Below are 19678 nucleotides of genomic sequence, written 5' to 3'. Positions count from 1 at the left end.
TTCAGCAGCCTGGACTTAAAGGGCCTCCACCAACTGCTCCCTCAACTCACCCCCAGGTCATTTATTACTCCAGAAGACACACCCTCTGCTCCACCCAAATGCTTCCTGTGTCCATGTGGCAAGTCTCTTGAACTCTCTGGCTATCACTTTCCTCATGTGTTAAATGAGGGCATTGAACTAGATGACCTCTTGGATGCCTTCCAGTTCTTAAATCTTTTGATTTGTTCACTTCTCCATTTTCATACTCCCAAATTTTCCTTTTTACTCAAAACATCTTGCTCAAAGATACTCCTTTTCCTTTAAAACACAACTCGGAACTCATCACTTCTAAGAAACTTTCCCTGATTAAATTCATCATCCCCCTATTATGGGACCTCCAGCATAATGTCAATGTTGCTTTTTAAAATAGTTTTAAGGTATTAAAGCTGTGCTAAGACTTGGGACACCCTGTAAAGCTTTGCCCATTTGTCCTATCTTCCCAATGAAGTTTCATATTCTACAAGGATAGGGGTGGTGTGTTGGTATCTTGGTTTTTTTGCATAGTGTTCTACAGTGGGCTAAATCTTGACTAAAGCTTTGGTTACTGTTATTTAGTCTGGTGGCAGTGGCCTGGGAAAGGCATTCGTTCTCTTGTGGTTAGACAGGCAACACGGTAGTGGATAGAATGCACTGGGCATTGGGAAGACCTAGACTTGAATCCTGCCTCGGACACTTATTAGCTGTGTGAACACAGGCACATCATCTTCTCTGGGCCTCCTCTGCTAAATCGGGGTAACAGCCTCTACTTTCTCCAAATTATGTTGTGTGTATACATCTATTTTGTGTATACACAGTCTGCCTGTTATCTTCTCCACTAGTTTGGGAGCTCCCTGAGGACAGGCACTAGTTTCACCTTTCTTTGTATCCCCAGCGCTTACTTAGCACAGTACCTGGCTCATAGTAGACACTTGACAAATGCTTGTTGATTGACTGGTTTTCAGGGTTGTCGTGAGGATCAAATAAGAAAATATATGTATTATAGGACCATAGATTTAAAATTGGAAGACATCTTTGAGATCTAATTCAACCGATTCCTTTTTTTTTTTGGTGAGGCTATTGGGATTAAGTGACTTGTCCAAGGTCACACAGTATCAAGTCAGAGCCCTGATATGAACTCAGGTCCTTCAGATGCCAGAGCCGGTGCTCTAATCCACTGGGCCACCTAAGCTGCCCCGATCCATTCCTCTTAGAGAAACTGAGGCCCAGAAAGATTAGGTGACTTCCCTATTTCTGTCAAAGACACCACCATCCTGCCAGTCCCCTAGGTTTCTTACCTCAGCATTATACCCTGCTTTTCCCACTCTTCCTGACCCCAAATATTCAAGCTTCAAATCTTGCCATTTTTACTTCCACATCATCAGATCTCAGTCTCTGCTTACACCCTCATCTCGTATCTAAATTTCAACAGCCTACTAACTGATCTCCCTTCAGATCTTCCCTCACTCTAGTCCACACAATACACTGCTCCCAAAGTGATTTTCCTTAAGCAAAGATCTGTCACTTCCCTACTCCAACACCAATGGCTCCTTATTCCTTTTAGGATGAAAAAGGAATTCCTGTGCTTAATGTTTAAAGCTCTTCATAACTGGGCCCTCTTTCTAGCTTCACTGTACACTACCCACCCACCCGCTCACCCCCATGCAATTTGTGATCTAGAGTTTTGTTTCCTAAGAGGACATCATTTTGCTTCCCATCTCTGTACCCTTTTACTGGCTGAAATGTACTCCTTCCCCACCTCTTCCTCATGGCACAGCATAAGTACCATTTTGCTCTGTGAAGCCTTTTCTGAACTCCCCAAATGCTAGTACCTTCCTAAACTACCTTGTATTTGACTGCTCTGCATTTCTTCATTAAACCCTGTATATCATTATGTGATTGTCTTTATTTGAACATAAGCACCAGGATTTTTTTTTTTTTACATAATTGTGTCCCAGTATCTGGCATAATAGGCATTTAAAGCAGAATTGGGTCTTGGGCCCAAGTTCTCTGACTTCAAAAATTCAGAACTCTACACCTTACTACCTGTATACGAACTACCATTATTATGGGTTGGTTCTTTAATTGAGATGGGGAGTGAAACACACAGGGCACAGGAATTACTAGTTATGCCAGTCTTAAAAGCAACATAAGATGTTAAAGCTAGGAGAGCCTTGGTGATCCTCTAATCCAATCCATCTCATAGTAATTACTTACGTCTCCCCAGCGTGACTGTAACAACTGCCTTGTTTTACTTGAACCCCATTGTGATTAACAGTTTTGTACACATCGGCGTTCCACCAGCATCATGAAGCTGAAAGATGGGCAGAGTGCCAACCCCACGCTGTTTTCTTGAGGCCCAGGCTACAGATCTGGGCTTTGTCACATGCTGAAAGGAGGTTTCTAGTTCCCCCGGTCCAGGGACCCACTTTTCCTTTTTAGCTCACAGCTGTTCCCGAGATAAGGAGTGGGGCATGGAGCAGCTATATCCCAGTTCTTTCTGTGTAACAAAGGGAAGTTAAAAACCTTGATTGACAACAAGCAGCAGTAGGACTCCCCCCGCCTCCCCCAGTAGACTGCTCTGAGACAGCTGGGCAGCTGACCAGAATGAGCAGGCTGGTGGCCTGTAGCATGGGTCCTAGAGCTAGTGGTAGGGTGATGTGGAATGTGGAGAGAAGCAGGTTAGGGTTGGACGAGCCGCACTGCCCCTTTGTGTGGGTTTGGCCCAGGAAGGACTCCAAGATAATATGGGTGGAGATTTGTTGCTCTAAGCCATGGACAGGAACAGGGAAGGGGAAAACAATAAGCGTGGGGCACCCAGGAAGGCCCAGGCCTTTATTTTCTGATGTCTTTTTTTGTCTTAGAGCCACTCCAGCTTTTTGGTGTTGGAAGCTGAATTGTCTTCTCCCTACAATGAGGAAGCCTGTGTCACTGACTAAAATCCTAACCCCACCCCACTGACACAGGAAAAAGCAAGCACAATTGTGTACATTGAGAGTTTATTTCCCCAATCTGAAAAGGAGAAGTAGCCAGGTGATTCCAAACCTGTTACCGAGGGCCTCCAGAGTTTGTGATACCAAACCAAAAGACTGGTGGCATCAAAGTGGGGGAGGGAGGGAAAAAAAGGGAGGCACAGGAGACACAGCTCCCAATCTGTGCGCACTTGGTCCCATGTCTGTCTTGGCTAGGCCTTGTAGGGTAAGGGTGGGCTCTGCCTGGGGATGGTGGCCCTGGATCCCAAGGGAGAAAGAGGGGCCAGCTGAGCAGGGCCCCAGGTCGGCACAAATCAAGGCAATACATAACTGACAGGCCAGGCACAAGATTCCAAGGCAGGGGCTGAGAGCTCAAGCCAGGGACAAGTAAGGCTCAACCATTGGCTTTGTCCTTCGGGGGGGTCTTTGTTCAAATAGGCCTAGAGACTCCTCAGATAGGAGAGCTGCCCTGACCACAGGAAGTGACTGGGATGAGGAAGCCAGAGCCTCCCCAGGTCCCCAGAGAGTGAGAAAACCCCAGCTTTCTGGAGTGTGAGGGTGGGGCATAGAAAGAAGGAACAGGTTAGAGATTTGGCAGTTTGGCTCTCACCAGTTGGGAGCAGTTCCTGGAGCCCTGGTCTGGGAGAGAGAGTAGGGCTAAGACCCACCCTGGGCAAGCTAGGGAGAAGGGGCAGCAGCACAGACAGACAATGCAAGTCGCTGTAATTAGCGAAGGTGGAGGGAAGGTGGGGATAGGGAACCACATGCTCATGCAGACACAGGGGAGCCAGAGGTTAGTGATTGGGGGAGCAGTTCTCCCCACATAGCACACGTTCCACATGTTAAGGCATCATGGTTACACGGTTACAGACAGCAATGAATGAACTGACAGGCCCTAGATGGCCACACAGAGGGGGCAGTAGAACAGCCAAAGGTCTCTTCACTACCCTGATTCTGTGGTGCACCACCCCCCCTCCAAGGGGAAACAAGACATGATTGGTGGGGCTGCAGCAGCTGAGGAAAGAGAATTTAAATTCCTGTTGAAGCCCAGAACAGACCCTCTTCCCTTTGGCCTAAGGGAAGAATCGGGACTTGAAGGAAGTTTAGGCCTTGGCTGAAGCCCCCACCTCCAAGCAAGACTGGGCTGAAGCAGCAACAGGAAAAACAACGATAACCACCTGGGAGGCGGAGAGGGGGCCCAAGAAGACAAACATGGGACCCCCCATCCAGAGGAGAAAGACCAGGGGTGTGAGAAGACAGTCAGGTGGGGGTGGGGACTCCCCTGTCAGCACTTTGGTATGGGATTAGGGGTTGAGAAGGAAAGTAGGATGGGGGTAGGGGGTTCAGGGTCAGGGTAGGGTTCTCCTGTGGCCACTGTCTGGGGATGCCTGCCTCCCTCCCTCCCTCTCTAGGGCCATAGGTTCAGTCCTTCCACTCCTTTTTGATGGTGAGGTTCCACTCCCAGGAGAGATGATCCGTCTTGTCATCATCTGTGAAGCGAGACTTGATATTGTAGCTGCCACGAGCCAGCATGCCCTTGGGAGCCTCCTCCACAGGGGTCAGGAACTCATATTCTTCTGCTCGAGGCCCATAACTGCCCACCATGTAGTCAGTTTTGTCAACTGTAGAAAGACACAAAGTCATGCTATAAATCCTACTTCTGAGTCTCCTCTTCTCTACCACCTCCCCCCCCCCCCCCCCCGACTTAGAAATCCGGGAATATGCTAGACAACAGGGTTTGGCAACACGTGATTTTTAGTAGCAAAGCAGCGGGCTTGTGAAACACATGTATGTGGGGGGTGGGGGGAATAGGAGAGGTTTATCCTCTCTACACTTTGGAAACTAGATCACCTAGGGAAGGTTTTCCCAAGAAATCCTTCATCACACCTAGCTGCAGGCTCTTGTGGGGGAAAAACAAATACTGGTACTAGCCTGGACATTCCTACCCCTTTCTGAAGGGGGACTGAGTACTGACACAAGCCTTGCTGGGCCTACTGGCCTCTGCTCCAGGCTATCTGTGGGATTGAGTCCCCTCGGTTTAAGGCATATCCCATTCCCACACTCACTCTTGACGCCTTTTCTGTAAGTGTGCTGGATGTACTTCATGCCTGATACAATCTCCCTGTTCACCTGCAGGGGAACAAAGCCACAAAAGTTACTCTGGGCCTTCGATGGAGCCTGCCCAGATTCTCCATCTGGAAGCCTTCCCCAGACACTTGGCCTTACCTGGAAGGAGATTTTTATCCGGTATTCCACACCCTCCTTTAGCACGAATGACTGCTTCTTGAAGCTCTCCAGGTCACCTGTTTGGGGAAAACAACCAATGACTGTGAATTCCCTTCCTCCATTGTCCCCTCCAGCACTGTTCCCAACAGTCTATCACTCAGCCCCTGCTCCACAACACCCCCCAATACTCAGCCCACTTCATTCACAACTCTAGAGTCTGCCAACTACAATTGGCTTTAAACCAGTCTCTGGCTACATTTTCAGCTAGTCACCATCAGAGGGCGCCAGGACAGAAGCCAAGGGAAGGCTAAAAGTTGTGTCAAGGTAAGGAATGACAAGCGGGTTCCCCCCTTCTACCCTCTCACAGTCCTCAGGCCCCCCCCACTTGTACTCACCAGTCAGATCTAATTCCAAGGGACCAGGCGCAGTGCTGCACACCAGGGTCAAGCGTGTCACAATGACATTAGGAGTATTGGGATCTGAAGGCATGGAGAGGAAAGTGGGTTGGTTAGAATGCCATCCCGAGGCAAGTTCCCCTAGAGATGCTAGGCAGAAGATGCAGGCCACAGTCAGCACTGTGCCTATTAAGATCTGCCCAACACCTCATGGAGACTGCCCTAGGCAAGCACTCCCGAACCCTTCCTGCAGGCCTGCAAAGTGGCTCCTACCAGCAGAAACAGTCACACTGCCCAACAGGGCCTCTTTATACTTCCGAAGGCTCTCATCATCCTTGTCCAGCTCCTGGATCTCCTGGATGCTCTTCTGTGCTGGGGGTTTATAGTTGACAGAGTGTTCATCCTCCTCATTCTCAGCTGCAATCTGAGCCAGCTGCTCTGCTGTAGGTTCTTGTTCTGCCATACTCACCACCTGATTGGGCTCTGAAAACCTGTAGAAGAGGGGAGAGGTTCAGCAGCGTACCCTCAAGATAAGGCCAGGGTGGAAGAAAGAGAATGGGGGTGGGGTGAGGTGTGGAGTAGGTAAGGGAGCAGGGAGGGAGGAGGTGGGAGGAAGAAAAAGGGAGAAGGAGGGAGAAAGAGAGAGCTCCCCCACCCCTTCTGCACCCACTAATCCTGGAGCCAAAACAAGGCAATCTGCACAGCAAAGCTACAGAACCACCCACTGCAGTCCCCAGCTGTGGTCTTGTGAGGACTGACAGAGAGGACTTGACTTCCGTACTGAGGTCCAACCCCTTCACAACTCCACTGCACTCCCAGCCTTGGACAACAATCACTGCAGCAATCACTGGCAGGCACCATAGCCAAGGTACATGAGAAAATTAGGGGTAAGTGCTTTGAAAACAGCAGGCACTTAGGAAATAGTTACTACATGAATTCCCAAGAAGTCCCTGGAAACTACCCAATCCCTCACTCCCCTTGACTCTATACAACACTCCATCGTAAACTGATGTAACACAGGGCTACATAAAAGCCTGTTTCAGTGCCTACAGTGCATAGTATAGAAAGGAACTTTTCCTAACCCCATGAGCATAAAATAACTGATACTCAGGCTCTTGCTCAAAGGACCTCAAGTTTGATGACATATCCAACCATGGCAACCTATTAAACACACAACCAAGCTCACCTAGAAAAAGAGTTGGCAAAGACAGGTTCCCAAGCCTGAACCTTAGTCTTTCAAAGATAAAGGAGACATCAACTCTCCTCTTAGCTGAGCCTGTCCTTATTCGCAGGGACCCCATCAGAAGCCCAGCCCTGCCTCACTTTGCCTGGCTCATACATACATACATACATACATAGATACAAGTCTTCCGGAGCTCTATCTCTCCTCAAAGGCAGCAGCTTCAACACCACCCCATAAAGATTTCCTGTACATCTATTACTTCTGAAGGTGCCATGCTTAGGCACTGTTCTAGATGGCCAGTCTCAAGAAGGATAAGAACTGAGAAAAGTCCATTAGGTTTGGCAATTAAGAGATCAGAGGCAACTTCGGAGAGAGTAGTTTCAGTTGAATGATAAGGTCAAAGGCCAGACTGCAGAGAATTAAGAAAAGTGTGAGGAAAGGAAGTGGAGGAACCTAATATAGATGGCTTCTCAAGTTGTTTAGTCAAGAAAGGGAGAAGAGCTACAGGGCAGTAGTTAATAGGGATAGACAGATCAAGTGAGGACTGTTTGAAGATGGAAGACATGTGGGCATGTTTGTAGTCAGTAAGAAAGTAGGTAGTAAACAGGGAGAGACTTAAGATAAGTTAAAGAATGGGAACCATAGAGGAGGCAAACCCCTACAGGAGAAAGGATGGAATAGGACCACCTGTGCTTTTAGAGGAGTCTGTCTTGGCAAGGTGAAGATAGGGGTGAAGGAGAGGATAGTAGGGAAAGGGATCTGTATGATGTGACATGAGGGGGACAGAAAGGGAAGTTCTTGTCAAATGGACTCAAGTTATTTCAGCTAAATATGGAGCAAAGTTCTCAGCTGAGAGGATGGAGGGAGGGGCAGCCATGGGAGGTCTGAAGAGGGGTAAAAATCACTCTGTGAGTGGACTAGTGTTCTTCACATTGCTACTTATAGCTCAAGAGACTATTCAACCTGTTCTACTTTTCTCCTGTTTACTTCTTCTTCTTGACCTCTCTCTGGACTCTGGCACTCCCAAGCAACCTGTTCTCCCGGAAGGCCCCACCTCCCCAGGTTTTCTTGATATTACTCTCTCCTAGGTCTCCTACCTGTCTGAGGCTTCTAGGTCTAATTTGCTGAATCTTCACTGAGGTGACACCCACAAACCATGGGTGTCCCCCCCAAAAGTCTGTCTTGGGCTGTCTTCTCTGCCCCCTCTACAGTATCTCACAAACTCCCACAGGTTCAATTATCAACTCTTATACAGATGATTCTCAGGTCCATATATTTAACTCTAACCTCTCTCTTGACCTCCAGTCTCATATTACCAACTGCCTCAACACCTCAAACTGTATGTCCTTTTAAGCAATCTCAAACTCAACTTAACCAAAGGAGAACTTATTTTCTTCCCCAGCCTACCACCAAACCATTTCCTTTTACTCTCATCAGCACCACCCTCCTCTCAATCACCCAGAAGTAAAACAAAGGTATCATCCTTGACTCTTCACTCTCTCACAAGCCAATTTTGTGCCTACGTCTGGTTACCTGTACCTTGAGGACATCTCTCATACACATCTGACCCAGCCACCACACTGGCCCTCATAACCCCACACCCTGACTACTGCCAATGCTTCTGGTTGGTCTCCTGGCCTCATCTCTCCCCATTCCAGTTCCTCTTCCACTAAAATGCCAACATGATTTTCCTAAAAGAGCAGTTCTAACCATGTCAGCCCCCATCCACTCTATTCAATAAACTCTACCAATTCCCTATTACCTTCAGGATCAAAGATGAAATCTTCTGTTTGGCTTTCCAATCCTGGCCCTCTCCTACCTTTCCAGTCTTCTTCCATCTTCCCCCTTCCCCCCCAGCACTCTATAATCCAGTGACACTGGCCTTCTGGCTGTTTCTCCCCAGTGACCCTTGTCTCTTGACTCCATGCCTTCTCACTGGCTGTTCCCATTCCTGGAATTTTCTTTCTTCTCACCTCCACCTCCTGGCTTCCTGGGCTTTTGTTCAAGACTAAGCTCAAATCTCACCTCCTCAGAGTGAAGAGAAAGCAGAGTTAAGGAAACAATGTATATGTGTGTGTATATATATATAATTACAATGTTGCAAAATTACAAAGAATACGCATAGCCCCCAAAGAAAAGACAAGAGACCTCAGCCTTCTTCTGTATAAAGGTGGGAGGTACCCCAATGTACCCAATATGTGGTACATTGTATATATTTTCATACTTTTTAAATGTATTTATTGATCAATAATGCTGATTTTTCTCCTTTTTTAAGTCTTTAAAAGCATTGTTATACTGAATGACTCTCTGAGAGGGGGAGAAATACTGGGTAAAATTATGGTGAAGGCATCACTAAAAAACTTTTTAAAAATCCCACCTTGAGCCAAGAGATCTCCCTGGGTCCTCTCCACCACTAGGGTCTTCCCTGTGAAATTCTCTTCCAGTTAAACTGTAACTATCTTACAATGTTTTATATGTTGTATCACTTTATCATAATCTGAACTCGGTTTTGTCTTTCTTTGTAACCTCAATGCTTAGCACACTTAATGGCACATGGTAAATGATAGCTGTTCAGATTCCCCACCTACCCTGATTGCTCCTGCTCAGTTTCGTTTGCTGGCTCAACATTTATTTTGACTTCCCAATAGTGGGTTTACTGCCCCACCCCCAAGACTGTCTCAGCTCTCTTCTTCTCTTTAAGTCATAACTTCTTAACCTTTTTTGTGTTACAGTCCCCTTGGGCCATCAGGTGAAACCTAATTACTCCTCAGAATATTAATATACAGAATTACAAAGGAAACCAATTACAATGAAAGGCAGGTATCACAGTATCTTTTTAAATAAACACAACGAACACAAGTTCATGGATCCCAAGTCAAGAACTTTGCATTTTTTCTTGGTGATATCCTCCACTCCAATGATATTCATTCAATTATCTCTAATAAGATGACTCAGATCTCGATATCTGGCCTTATTCAATCTCCTAAACTCCAGCCCTACATGAGATATTTTTAACTGGATGTAGGCATCTTAAACTCCACATGACTAAAACAGAACTCATTACCTTTCCTCTAAATCCATTCCTCTTCCTAATTTTCCTATTACTATTGATTGAGGGTACTACCATCCTTCCAGTCACCTACCGCTCACAATCTTACAGTCATCCTAAATTCTTCCCTCACCTCCTATAAACTTAAAATCCAAACAACTGCCAAGTCTTGATGATTCTATGACAAGGGTGGGGAACAATGTGGCCTTCTTAAGTCCGTGGGTGCAGCCTTTTGACTGAGTTCTGTTTTACAGAACAAATCTCCTTGTTTTGTGAAGTTTGGATTCAGTCAAAGGGCTGCACTTGGGGACCTAAAGGGCTACATGCGGCCTTGAGGCTGCAGGTTCCCCACCCCTGTTCTATGACATCTCTCACATCTATACTCTTCTCTCCACACACAACAATCCATCAAACTAGTTCAAGCTCTCACTACCTCTTGCCTGGACTATTGAAAGTTTTCTGTTTACCTTTTACAACCTGGCCCTATCATATCTTTTCAGCCTTGTAAGACATTATTATACCCCTTCTCAAACTGAGATCCAACCAAACTGCCCTTTTTCTCTGTTCCTCATAAGTGACACTTCCACCTTCCATATTCAGCATACCTTGTTTGTGCTGGCTGTTGCCCATACTTGGAACGCAATCTCTCCTCACCTCCAACTCAAAGAACCTCTCTATTTCTTTGAGACACAGCTCAAGCACCACCTTTTCCATGGAAGCTTTCCGTCCCTCAACTACCAGGTATCTGGGCTCACTAGACCATAACCACCATGCATTCCACAGTGCCTGGCACATAATAGGGAATTACAAAATGCTTACTGATGAATTGGTCTCCTTGCCTCCAGTCTCTCTGCTCTACAATCAGTAAGCCAAAAACCTGCTAAATGGATATTCTTAAAGTAGAACCTATACCTGTCACTCCTCTATTCAAGAAGGTCCAGGGGCTCCCTACTTCCACTAGGATAAAATTGAACATTCCTTTTTATGGAGATTCCAAGCCAAACTGGCCTACTTGGTATTTATTATTCCCTGTACACACAACTTTCCAATTCTTGCCTCAATGCTTTGGCACAGGCTGTGCCCCATGGTTGGTGGATCCTCTCTTAGAATACCTCTCTCTCTTTCAAGCCCTCCCTCATCAGGCCTTTCATACAACCCTTACCTTATACAAAGTAATTCAGTATAGACTTTTATGTGCATATTTGGTTTCCCAATTAAACCTTTAGTTCCTCCTCAAAGACAGAAGTTTCCTTTTTTGTCTTTGTAACATCAGTATCTAGTGAAGCACATGACAATTGTTTAATAAATGCATATTAATTTAAAATTTCTCCTTGCTCTTCTATCCCAATCCCTCAATAGCAGCACCATGAAACCACTTAAAATCTATTCATGTTGCATTTGGGTTTGCAGAAATCATCTAAGTAATATGAGATGTGGATCTTATAACCTCAGGGTTCAGGGCCCAGACTAAGCCATTTCAGGGACCTACAACTCTATTTCCCTAAATACCCATAAATTAAGCAATCACAGAAAACATGGCTTAGTAATGGGAAAAGGATTTTAAGCAGTTCCCAACATCCCTCGAGGCATACATTTAAGGACCAAAGGTCAAAGAAATCCAGCAGCCCAGAAATTATTTAAATTAAAAATCCAACCTGTAGTACATTTCCTTAGAAACTGTCACACAGTAAGTATTTAGTGTCATAAAAGTATTGAGGCAGAAAAGGACCAAAGAAACCATGGCCATGAATTTGGGTGGGGGAAAAATTCACATCTTTATTTTCACTAACTGAAATTTAGCATCTTTCCATGAATGTAAGCAAGAAACCATTCTTCTGGGAAGGGGTCCGTGTGTTTCACCAGACTGCCAAAGGAGTTCATGAAACAAACAAAAAAGGTTAAGAAAGCTCAGATCTGGTCGAACTACCTCTTTTAAAAAAAATGAGGAAACTGAGGGCCAAGACTCTTCAGTCAATAAACATTTAAGGGCCCACTACAGAGTATGGCACCTCGCTAAGCTCAGGAGATACAAAGAAAGAGAAAAGGCAGTCTCTGCCCTCAAGGAACTCACAGAGCAATGGGAAGAGCTCACCGTCTGAAGACTCTTTGACATCTAATGACTTTTTTTCCCTCCCATTACAACATACTGTGCAGCCAGTCTCACTAGGATGCTGTTAGTGTGTGGGTGGCTCGGAGAAAAAGGGGAATTTTTTTTTAGAGACCAAATGTGGGGCGCAGAAAGGAAAGAAAGACTGAATTCTAAACATGGTCCAAAGGGCCATGTCTCCACTGCCTCCAGGGTCACTTCCTCTTTGGCTTACCCCCGGGCTCCTCGAGCTCCCTCCTTTCCAAGGGCTGTCAATCTCGGCACGCCGCCTCGCCCCATTTGCTTCCTGCCAGGAGCCGGGGCTTGCTCCTCCGTGCCTGGACCTCCCTGTCCCTGCCTTTGGCTCTGGCTGCCCCCTCTCCTCTCCTCTCCACGTGGGCGCGGCTCACCTTGGACGCCATCTGTGCCTCTGGCCAGGTCCTGGCTCTTTCTGCCTGCCTGGGCTTCATCTCTGCCTCTTCCCTCTAAGGGGCTCTGCCGGAAGGGATGTGCTGAGGAAGGGGCGGGGATGGATGGGCAGCTTCCCCCTCCCGTAGTCCCCCACCTTGCTAGGGGGCCAGCAGGAAGCCCCGAGCAGCTGTCACCTCCCCCGTTCCCTGGCGGCTGCGCTGCCCCTCCCGCGGCCTCCGCCCGGGCGGATGCCCCCCGTCCCTGCGAGGAGAGAGCCTTCTCCGTCGCCGCCTCCCGGCAGAGCTGGGAAAAGAGTTCCCCGAGGCCCCCCACCCCAGACCCCGGGCCCCGGGCAGAGACGTCGCGCCCAGGCCGGGGGCGGCAGGAACAAAGGCAGCAGCAGTGGCTGCAGCGGCCGCGGCGGCGACTCCACCCTGACGTCCCACCCATCCAGCCGGTGGCGGCGGCTCTCCCTTCCTCGTCCCGCCCTCCCGGGAGGTCCGGAAGAGCTGTGGCGGCTCGGGGATGGAGGGTGGAATCCCCGGAGCCCGGTCACTCACTCACCGATGGGTTCGATGCGTCCGCCGCCTCTCGCGCTCCCTCCCGCACTAACGACGAACCGAGTCGCCCGGCTCCACCCCGCCCGCGCGCCCCCTCCAGTCGCTTCCGGGGTCACGCGACTTCCGCTCGCCCGCCTCTAGGCGGTAGCGGGAGGCCGGGCGGGCGGCCTGGGCCTGCGCAAGCGCCCACACCACTTCTCCCTTCCCCCTAGTAGGTTGAGCCGGGAGGAGGTGGAGGAGGCCTTCCTCAGCCTCCACCCACCCACCTACCCACGGGGAGTGAAAGGGAAGGGAAGGTGCTAAGGCGGGGGATGACCATGGCGAAGGGCTCTGGAGGAAAGAGAGTAGTCTGCGCCCGGCCATCTTGCTGAGGGCGGCGGTGACTGACAGACTTGTGTGGCATTCCCCGTTGGCCCCGGTTTGGGGGCGTCCGTGCGTGGCCGGTAGGGCTCCCTGGTGCCGGGCCTGAGGCCCTCGCTATTCCTAGAGAACAGCCCGTGGGGTGGATCTGGCGGGCCGGAGGTCCAGACTCCCTTCCCTGTCTCCATGGAAACCGGAGGATGCCCCTGAGCCGAGCTAGGCATGTGACGCCCGCCAGCTGGGGGGTGGGGAGGGGTAGAACTAATGAAGCATCTGCAGATCAGGCGCGCTGGCCGGAGGCTCGAGACCCGGGTTTTGTTCTGGTCGTCCTTCCCTCCCCCGCCTTTCCGTGAATTCGGCAAGTCGCTTAAGTTAGCCGCAGCAGCTTTAATAGTAATAATAGCGCTTTAATAATAACGACGACTAGCTCCCAAAAGTTTGCAGAGCGCTTCACGTTTATTGTCATACTTGCTCCTCACGTAGTGTGAGGTAGCTGCTATCAGTACCCACCTTTTACACATGAGGAAACGGGCTATGTGGGTTTAAGCGCTTTGCCCAAAGTCACAACTAGTAAGTGTCTGTGCCGGTATTTGCATTCCAGTCTGGTCTTCCCAACTCCCAGGTCCAGTGCCCTCCCATTTCATCACCCAGCTTATCTGTCAATAGCTGATGGGTCGTTTTATTTAGCAAACATTTAATAAGCTCCCTGCATCTTCTCACGCTGGACAGAGAACTAGCGGTCTAGTTAGCAACACCTTGGTTCAAGTTGTGCCCCTAGCTGAAGTGACTTGGCCTCTCGGTGCCACCAGGGAACTGCAAGACTAAAAGTTACAGACTAGTCATCTGCACTGGGTGGATGAAATTTCCATACTAGAGTTCCCCACAGTATTGAAACCAGAGATCCGAACAAAAAGTTCAGGAAACTAGATGGGCACTTGATAAGACACGAAATTAAAATAAGCTACAAGAAGTGGAAACGAGTACCTAATATCTAGAGTAAGTTAAAATATAAGTGCATAGGAGGAAGGATACTAAGTCACGTTTGATCTCTGAATCTAAAGGTAAGAGTTACAAGTCTTTTAAGATGCCAGGTTTCTAAAAGCTCTGGCTGTGGCTGTCCCCCTCTCCACTCTGGAACCCATCATACCGCAGGCTACTAGGTGATTTCCACTTCTCTGTAGAGATGTTCGGCACTGTATTTAAGCACCCAAATAACCCCACTCGGGTTTCTCTATAAGGCTTAATAATAAGAGGACAGGTACATTTAGGACAACATAATGGCTGACACAGTAATGGCTTAAACAATGCTTATTGACTGAGTAGATAGTGACTTTTAAGCTAAATTTAATTCAAATTAATATTAAGCACAGTTTTAAAGATTACCAAAAAGTTGGATGTTACTTAAAATTCTAGGGACACTGGTGTCTTTATGTGTTATTCTTCTGACATCATTCAGATTTTTGTCTTTGCATTCTTCTGAAATATGAATGTGGTTCCAGATCTCCACTTCAATCTGTCATCCAATTTCTCCAGTGATTATTATTGTATTGCACTTTTTAAAAAAGATTAGTGTTTACTTTTATTTTTATGCCAGTCTGACCTTGAAGAACCAGCTACTGTACTCACTCTCTTCTCCATTAAAAGGTCCCTCTGCTCCTGACCCAGACACACAGTCAGACCTGGGTCAGTGGGAAGATAGTTAGGCTTATACCTTACCAGAGCTACACACAGAGATGGTCATACCTTTGATCTTGCCATCACCCACAGGTATTCCATATCTATGTTCATAAACTGTGAAATCCCTTTATCTGAGCCATCTGTTGTCATCCCACCTCTCCCTCTGCCTTGCAGTTCCAATCCCTGTTCTTCGTCATCATTTTTGACCTCCAAAGCCTTCAGTTTTTCCCTGGCCATCATCCCTGCACTGACTATACTCTCTTTCCTTCCCCACCTAGACCTCCTTATGAACCAGGTTTACTCTCCCCTACCTTTTTCTCTTGACTCCCTTGCTGATCAATCCTGTTAAGGAGCTTGTCTTCCCAAACTCCAGCCTTGTATTACTCCCACCATTCACTGCCTTTGTTCGCTGCTGAATGAAGTCAGAGAAAAATCATGAAACTTTGCTAACTAGGTCCACTAAAAGTTTATGTTGCATGGTTTCAAATGGATGCTCACTGCAACTAGGGACCTCTCCTAATTGATCCACTATCCTACCTGCCTTTGGGGTTAATTCCAATGTACCCAGTCTTCTCCAATAGATTGCCCCCTCTCTCACTAGTCTTCATTTGCTCCCAGTTTGCTGTCTACTTCCCTACTGCCTAGAAATATGCCCAGGTCTCTGCCAGCTTCAAAAAAAACCCTCACTTGAACTGCCCATCCTTGATAGTTATATAACCCTCCTCATTTCGTGGCTAAACTTGAAAAAGCAGTCCACAACAGGTGCCTCCAATTCCTTTTCTCTCCCTTTCCTTAACTTTCCTCAATCTGGCTTCTGATTCATTCAACCAAAGCTGCTTTCTCCAAAGTTACCAATGGTCTCTTAATTGCCAAGTAGAATTGCCTTCTCTCAATCTTCATCATTTTTTACTTCTCTGTAGCCTGTGACATTGCTGATCACCTTCTCCCTGATATTCTCTTGTCTCTAGGTTCTCCTGACATTGCTTTCTCCTGATTCTCCTACAAGCCTGACCACTCCTTTGTCTCTTTTGCTGCATCTTCAGCCAGGTCATGCCTGCTAACACCGGCCTTCCCCCTTCTTCTTCCTCTGTATTATTTCATTTATCAATCTCATCCACTTCCATTATTTCAGTTATCAACTCTCTGCAGATAACTTTCAGATGTACTTGTCCAGTCCTAACCTCGTTCCTGAACTCCAGCTTTGTATCTCCAATTGCCTTTTAGATATCTCAAACTGAGCGTCCTGTAAACATCTTAAACTGAGCATGTCCAAAATCAAACTCATCCTTCACCCTAAAGCCTCCCCATCTTCCTAACTTCTTTATTCCCTGTTACTGTTGAGAAGACCACCATCCTACCAGGCTTACAGCCTGTCATTCTCAACTTCTCACTTTCTGCCTTCCAAAGTGCAGTCAAGTTCAGTCATTTCTACTCATACCTCATCAGTACCTTCTGCCCCCTCTGATTGGAGGGTGGAGCCACAAACTCCTCCATTTCAGGAAGAGGAACCAGACAGACATCTCAGACATTTCTTCATTCTCACCCTTTTGCATTCATTTTGGACTTCTCTGACTTTTCTCCATGCCCCTGAGCCAGCTTTCTTTTATAGTTGTCTTCCTCCATTAGATGGCAAGCTCCTTCAGGGCAAGAACTGCCTTTTTCCGTATTTGTATCCCCAAGAGCTTAGCACATGTTTGGCACATACTAGATACTTAAGAAATGTTTATTGACTATTGTTTCTACCTTCATAACATCTTTCCTCTCTCCTCTAACTTTGCAACTACCCCAGTGCAAGCCTGTATCACCTCACACATGAGCTATTTCTACAGTGGCCTGCTGGTTGGTTTCCCTGTCTCCAGTCTATATTCCACTCAGCTGTCAAATAGATCTTCCTGATATGCATGTCTGGCTGTATTCCTCCCCCTAAAAATTCAGTAAACCCTAGTGGTTCCCTCTTACCTCTCGGATGAACTATTAAACCCTATTTGGCTTTCAGAGCTCTTCATAACCTGGCTCCTTCTATCTTTCCAGTTTTCCTACACTTTGCTCTCCAATATAGTGACACTAGTTGCATCAATCTTCTCACAGGACACTCCCTAATCTGATTTAGAATTTTCACTGGCTGTTCCCCATACCTAGAATGCTCTCCCTCCTCATCTCTAACTTCTGGCTTTCCTGGCTTCCCTCAAGTCTCATCTAAATTCCCACCTTCTGCATCAAGCCTTTCATTCAGAGATTACCCCCAACGTGTCCTATATATAGTTTGTACAAAGTTGTTTGCATGTTGTCTCCTCCATTAGACTGTGAGCTCCATGAGACCAGGGACTGTTTTTTTTGCCTTTATTCATATCTCCAGCTCAGCACAGTGCCTGGCACATAATAGACATTTAATTAATGTTAGTAGACTAACTAATGAGAGGAAGACTAGACTCCTTATCTCAGACTTTTGAGATAGTTAAACCCTCACCCTGATGCCCCTGGGGATGAATTAATTAAAACTTGAGTCTAGCCTCCTGTCTAGAAATTCCCCAAAAGGGAGAATAGAAAAATATCGAATGTACCTTATGAATCAGGTTTGGGATAGGTATTTATTTTCTGCACATAAAGAGAGTGCTAAACCCAGAGCCTTCACAAGCACACATTTGATAGAAATAAACTTATAGCAAGATTCAGTAATGACTTACAACTATTATTACAATGTTCTAGGAGATTGCTGTTTAAACCTCATCAGAACATAAAGCAGTTTGTAGAATTGCTAATCAGGCATTTTACATTTCACCTGGATGCTGCACTTTCTAAAGAACTCCCTGTATATGCTTACTAGTAAAATGGTCAGACTTGGGCCCCAGCTTGTCAGGAGATATCTTCTCTGATGCAGAAGCTTCCCTTGCTTCCCATCCAGGACCTAAAAACCCTTTGAACACACAAAGTTGCCTCCTGGTCCAAAAAAAATGTCCACTCTGAGGCTAATGGTCAATCACCTAAGAAGCACAAAGTAGAAAAGACATCTAGAGTCCCAGGAAAAGCTCCTCTCATTGAGGTTGGGAAGAGCAGAGTGCTCCTCTCAGCCAAATCTTCTCATTGCTGGTTCAGTCAGTCAATTTACAACTAAAGCTGATGCTAGAATTGTGAATTGATGTAATGTAATATTGTTGTGCTGTAAGAATTGATGAAAGGGACTATTTCAGAGAAATCTAGGAATATTTGTATGAACTAATGCAGAATAAAGGGGGCAGAACCTAGAGAACAATTTATACAAAGACAGAGTTGTGAAAGACTTAGGAATTCTGGTCAACACAATGATATAACAACAATTTGGCTAGCAGCTACTGCTGAAGTGTAAGACCCAACAAGACCAGCAACAAGAGCTGCCAGCACAGGTTCTTTGATCTGCTTTTCTAAGGAAAGCAATTGTAAGGGATTAACAATCTCACTTTAATCACATATACATATATCATTCACTTAGTTCAGGGGAAAAAGCTGGCACCCTGGACTTCAAAGCAAAAATACAAACAAATTACAAATATACATTATATAAGCAGAGCAAATAAATGAATCGACAGGCTTCTTATCTGTCTGACCAAATCACAGTAGTTACCAAAGAAGAACCAAGGGGGCTGGGTTAGCAAATTTGGGGGGGGGTGCATTTGCTGGACTCATCAAGGGCACTTGACAGCCTTAGCATCCCAAAAGAGAAGAACAGCAAAAAACCCCACCCTGATGACCACTACAAATGACCAACCACAATTCCATAAGACTAATGATGAAACATGCTACCCACATCCTGACAGAGAGGTGATGAACCCAGGATGCAGGATGATATGTTTTTAGATATGGCTAATACGGGAATTCATTTTACTTGCTTATGCCTATTTGTTACAAGGATCTTCCTCCCATTTTTTATCAATGGTTATGGAGAAGAGTGAGAGAAAATCGATTTTTGTTAATTGAAAAAAAATTTATCACAGGTCTAGTCAATTCTCATAATTTTCATAGTCATCATGTATAATTTATTCCGTTGGTTTTGATTTCTTCTCTGCTTCACTTAAAATGCCTTCTAATGTTTCTTCATAAAATTTTTGATTTTCCTATTGAAATATTTTTAGATTTTTGCTTTTTTTTGTATTCGCAATGCTTAAGCAGACTTCTGGCACATAAGCAAGCACTTAATGAACACATTGATTGGCTAAGTGAAGTCTACAAGGGCTATGCTGAAAAGTTTGGGTAATTCTCTTCATTTCTTGCACTATCTCATTTCAGTAACTCATGACATTTCCACAATGTCATAGTCTTTGAACAGGTTAGCTACATTAGTTTATTCCAAGACTGAAGTATAAGACAGAAAATTCTTCAAAAGGCAAAGCTTCTTGAAAAGGCTAATATGGACACATTAAAACTTTTCAGAGAAAACAAAAATATTTGTCAGATATTTCTTGGATCTTTCATTGCCTTTTGAAATTAAAAGGCTTCTCTGCCATAATACAAAAAAAAATTGACTCCTTTTATGTTTCCTATAAATTTCAATCATAAAATTATATATTAAGCTAAAGAGAATTCAGATATTCCTTTTAGAGCTGGAAGGGAGAGGAATAAGCATTTATGTATTTATTGCCTATTGTATGCCAGGCACTGTGCTAAGTGCTTTTTACAAACATTATCTCTTTTGATCCACAAAACAACCCCCTGAGAAAGGTGCTATTATCCCCATTTTACAGTTGAGGAAATGGAGACAAACAGAGATTAA

The 19678-nt window shown here is 46.0% G+C and overlaps 1 protein-coding gene across 1 annotated transcript; it reads right to left on the bottom strand.

The window, feature by feature from the left end:
• Nucleotides 1–2997: 2997 nt before the first annotated feature.
• On the bottom strand, nt 2998–12999 carry ARHGDIA (Rho GDP dissociation inhibitor alpha). The gene is made up of 6 exons (XM_036756271.1): nt 12902–12999; nt 5882–6099; nt 5609–5692; nt 5214–5290; nt 5054–5117; nt 2998–4609 (listed from the first exon to the last, which is right to left on the bottom strand). The coding sequence occupies exons 2-6, from the start codon at nt 6069–6071 to the stop codon at nt 4410–4412; spliced, it is 615 nt and encodes a 204-aa protein (XP_036612166.1). The 5' UTR covers nt 6072–6099; nt 12902–12999; the 3' UTR covers nt 2998–4409.
• Nucleotides 13000–19678: the final 6679 nt, after the last annotated feature.

This window comes from Trichosurus vulpecula, chromosome 4, assembly GCF_011100635.1.
Source record: "Trichosurus vulpecula isolate mTriVul1 chromosome 4, mTriVul1.pri, whole genome shotgun sequence".
NCBI lineage: Eukaryota > Metazoa > Chordata > Mammalia > Diprotodontia > Phalangeridae > Trichosurus > Trichosurus vulpecula.
Note: the sequence above shows the minus strand (reverse complement) of the source record. Positions and strands in the feature narration are given on the sequence as shown.

Coding starts and splice junctions, on each gene's coding strand:
- ARHGDIA (XM_036756271.1), bottom strand. CDS start 6,071: ATGGCAGAACAAGAACCTACAGCAGAGCAGCTGGCTCAGATTGCAGCT. Junction 5,118..5,213: donor GGATAAAAATCTCCTTCCAG/GTAAGGCCAAGT, acceptor GTTCCCCTGCAG/GTGAACAGGGAGATTGTATC. Junction 4,610..5,053: donor TTACAGAAAAGGCGTCAAGA/GTGAGTGTGGGA, acceptor GTCTTTCTACAG/TTGACAAAACTGACTACATG.